Here is a 4129-nt window from a genome sequence, read left to right as displayed (position 1 = left end):
AGTGTCATATTTATTTATCCATGACAGGCCTAAACCAGCCAAGGTACCAGCACAAAAACACACTCAGCAATATTGGGATATAATGGGAATAAATATTGGGATATAATTTTTTGTCAATTTCGCACACCCCTCAGCCGATCCACTCGGCGGCCATCCGTGCTTTTCAATGGTAAGTTTAAATAATATTTCAAAACAACATTTGACAGTAATGGTATTAAAATTGTGCTTCCACAGCTAAAATCCAGTGTTATTTTAGTATTATTTATATACTTTTTATAGTTCTGATTAAGATTTTAAATTAGCGTTTATTTTTTGATATGCTTATTTTTTATTATTAATATTAAAATAGCTTTTGTTATTTTATAACTTCTACTTCAGTTTTAGTTTTATTTCAGTTAGTAATTTTAGTACTTAAGCGTTATAACTTTATCATAACTTTAGTAATTAAGTTAGTTGCCAAGGCAACATTTCAAACTTTCGTTCAGTTTTTCATCTAATACTTACATTTTACTTTCGCTTTATTTCAATTAACAGAAAGTGTTTTTAATAGCTTTTTTCGTAATATCCATTTCATGCTTTTCTCATTTAAGATAATAATGACTTTAAATTATCTTTTGGGGGGCGATTTCTCAGCCAAAATTGATGAGCAACTAAATTGCGCGGCCATTTGGAAATATTTTGTGTGTATTTGATCGATTGGACATGCACCCAAAGCTCAAAGTGTAATTTGTTTGTCCGTTTTGGAGCGCGTCGCATGCACACATTTCAGCCTGAGGAACAGCGTCTCTTGTGCGGATTGTGCTTTCAACATTTTATTATCAAACATGTCCCGCAATTTAGCAACAGTAAAGACGGCATCTTACAACAATCACCGACTGAGCTGATTCTGACATTAAGTTTGGGTTTTAGGGAGGAACGAATGCGCACCGCTGTGAAGGGAAAGAAGTTGCGCAAGATGAAACGCAGCTAGTTTTTAATAGCTTTACCTCATGTCTTCTTTTGTATAATCCTTAGAAGCCAAAATCGAAATAAAAAAATTAAATTAGCTTAATAAAACCGCCACAGGAGCAAAAATGCATCATAGACAAATGTTTGAAAAACAGCTGGCGACTCTGGTGAGATAGAATTTGCAAGAGAATGTATATATAGCAATAATAAATGTATGTGTGTTTTATTAATTTCTCCAGTACCGATAGCAGAACCGTTAACGTCAGAGCTTATCGATACTCCGGTCTTTCATAATTTAGCCCCGAGACCGATTAAATACCGGGTTTCGGTACCCATCCCTAATTGCGATTAATCGCAACATTGCGTAATTTATCAGATAAAAAATTGCAATCGATTGACAGTCTTACTTTTAATTAATGATATCAACACTGCTAAAAAAAATCTCAAGTCAATTGTTTACAAACTGAGTTAATATTGATTTGTGACTTAAAGGGACAGTTCACCCAATAAACTGTCTGGTTACCCCAATTCATCAAAATATCTTCTTTTATGTTCAGCATGAGAAAGAAACTCATACAGGTCGGGAACAACTTGAGGGTGAGCAAATGATGACAGGATTTTCATTTTTGGGTGAACTATCACTTTAGGTCTGGCAAGTTTCCATCACTGTTCGAATTCAACAAAGACCAGGAAAAACATTTATCTTCTTTGTTATGCTTAATCACATCCTCTGGAATCACAATGTGGAAAACAAAACCTTACTAATATGAATCAACTACAGACTTCCTCTACCAGGACGGCAAGTTTCTCACCCTGCCGGTGTCTATGAGAGCCAGCAGCCGAGGGTTATTCTGCTCTACGGCCTCCAGACACTGGAACATGGCAGACACGTGTGGTTCACTCAACAGGAAGGCCCCGTCTACAGAAGAGGACAGCCAACAACATTACCACACACAGGAAAGATGCATACGTAAGTGAAGATGCTAAAGGTTTGGAGGATGTTGAGTTACCATTGTAATATTTCTGTGTGTTTGTCTTATGCTGCAGCAGCGGTTTGAGCTGGGCAGATAAGATGTGACCTTGGAGGCTGTGTAGAAGCCAACGCTCGGCTTTATAACCCTCGCCGAAGCACTGAACGCCACTGCTCAACACCGGCTCCAGCTGACTGAACTGCAACAAGAGAGAACAAGGAGTCAAAGATCTCACTGGCGAGGTCAAAACAAGCTTCACGTGGGAAATATTCACTGCATTGACAAATACCTGTTCTACGTGACGGGCGAGATGAGGACAGAGATACCGCACACACCACACGAAACGCCAGTAGTCTTTTTGTTTATAGTAAATCTGCAGAACAAAATAACCAACTTAGATCCTGTACCACAGCGCAATGATTCACACATTAAAAATGTGTTTGCTCACTTCTGTGCTTGACAACATTGTTATTAACAACAAAACAGAAAAAAATTTAATTCAAATAAATTAACATTTTTAAATAAAACAAAAGTGTTACATTTAAACAACAACAAAAATGTCTAAAACTAGAAATCTAACATTTTAAATAAAATTATTATAGCAAAATTTTAATTTAAAGTAAAATGAAGCAGCAGTTGTTTGTAATCTGATTGGCATTTGACTGACAAAGTTTTATCTATAGGTCAAGTAAAAATAAAAAAGGGTATTTTATTGTATTGTATTTGTAAAAATAACAAATAAAACACTACATAAAAACAATTAAATGGAACAATTAAATTGAGGTAACAGAAGATTGAGTCATGACAAGGTAATTAAAGAATCACATGCTCAATTCACAATAAAACTAATAAAGTGCATTTAGCAAATAGATATGAATTTATATTTAATGCTGACTTTAAATATATAAAAACTAGAGATTTTCATAGAAACACTGCCGGGTTTTGAAAAAGGTCTCTTCTGCTCACCCAGGCTGAATTTATTTGGTCAAAAATGCAGTAAAAATACAGTAATTTTGTGAAAAATTATTACAATTTAAAATAACTATTTTCTGTTTTTACATATTTTAAAATGTGACCGCCATGTGACACTGAAGTAAGCAATGATGCTGAAAATTCAGCTTTGCATCACAGGAATAAAATATATTTTACAATATAACTAAAAAATATAAAACTTGTTATTATAAATTGTAACAATATTTCACAATATTACAGTTTTAGTGCTTTCCTGATCCAATAAATGCAGGCTTGTTGAGCAGAAGAGACTTTTGTCAAAAACGTTTTAAGAAAATCTTACCGGCCAGAAACTTTTGGCCAGCAGTGTATAATAATCCGGATGTAGGTTTCATGACGTTAATCTATAAACTAACACAATATTTTCTTTGTTGGAAAGGCCACAGAGGCCATTTCTTATCTCCAGTTAGGTTCAGAAAGTAAAACAAAGTAGTAACGAAACTTAAAAACACTCTTCCTCATCTGATTAGCCACAGAGCTTACTTGTGTCTAACAGTTCCTGGTAACTCAGGCTGCTGTTTTAAACATATTCCTGCCGTCACCACAGAATATTCTAGGTACTTTGAAGAAAAACGCTCATGTTCCTCCACACCTGCTCGTGCTTGAGGCCGTGGCCCAGGATGTTGTTCATGTCCTTGTGCAGGCGCTGAAGACCCCCATAGCGGGACCACACGTTAGGGTTGTTGGTGGAGAGCAGCCCTTCAACAGTCGTCTTCAGATTAGACAGAAGCTTCCAGTGTTCCCATCTGAAGAAGACACGTCAACTGCTTTTACAATTACATTTATAATACACAGTGTGCTGAGCGCGCTTCAACCCTTGTGAAAAAGAAGTGTGCTTAATTATACTTAATTATATTATATTATATATAGAGGAAGATGCATTGCTCAGAGTTTGCGCTCGCAAAGCTTCATGTTTCATTTAAGAATTGACTTTGTCTCATATGTTTATTTAAATATATATCTTTAGGGAAGAATTCCCATAGTCTCAGAAGAATTTGAGGATAGATGAAAAGTCTTTTGAATTGTCTTTTAGTGCATGCATGAAATTGCTTAAAATTATTACAAAATAAATAAATAAATAAAATTAAACCAGTTCATACCTCACAAAATGGTTACATACATGTTTGTGAGTGTGTGTGTGTGTATGTGTGTAATATATATATATATATATATATATATATATATATATATACACACAT

General features: G+C 34.9%; 1 protein-coding gene across 1 annotated transcript in view; it reads right to left on the bottom strand.

The window, feature by feature from the left end:
• Positions 1-4129, bottom strand: part of LOC107701215 (run domain Beclin-1-interacting and cysteine-rich domain-containing protein-like) — a 36351-nt gene that overhangs the window by 26162 nt on the left and 6060 nt on the right. Inside the window, exons 2-5 of the mRNA XM_016503176.1 lie at positions 3523-3676; positions 2209-2292; positions 1959-2118; positions 1761-1867 (exon numbers count right to left, since the gene is read on the bottom strand). Coding sequence (XP_016358662.1) covers positions 1761-1867; positions 1959-2118; positions 2209-2292; positions 3523-3676 — 505 coding nt within the window. The remainder of the gene's footprint in view (positions 1-1760; positions 1868-1958; positions 2119-2208; positions 2293-3522; positions 3677-4129) is intronic.

This window comes from Sinocyclocheilus anshuiensis, unplaced genomic scaffold, assembly GCF_001515605.1.
Source record: "Sinocyclocheilus anshuiensis isolate Anshui unplaced genomic scaffold, SAMN03320099.WGS_v1.1 scaffold1754, whole genome shotgun sequence".
NCBI classification, from domain to species: domain Eukaryota; kingdom Metazoa; phylum Chordata; class Actinopteri; order Cypriniformes; family Cyprinidae; genus Sinocyclocheilus; species Sinocyclocheilus anshuiensis.
Note: the sequence above shows the minus strand (reverse complement) of the source record. Positions and strands in the feature narration are given on the sequence as shown.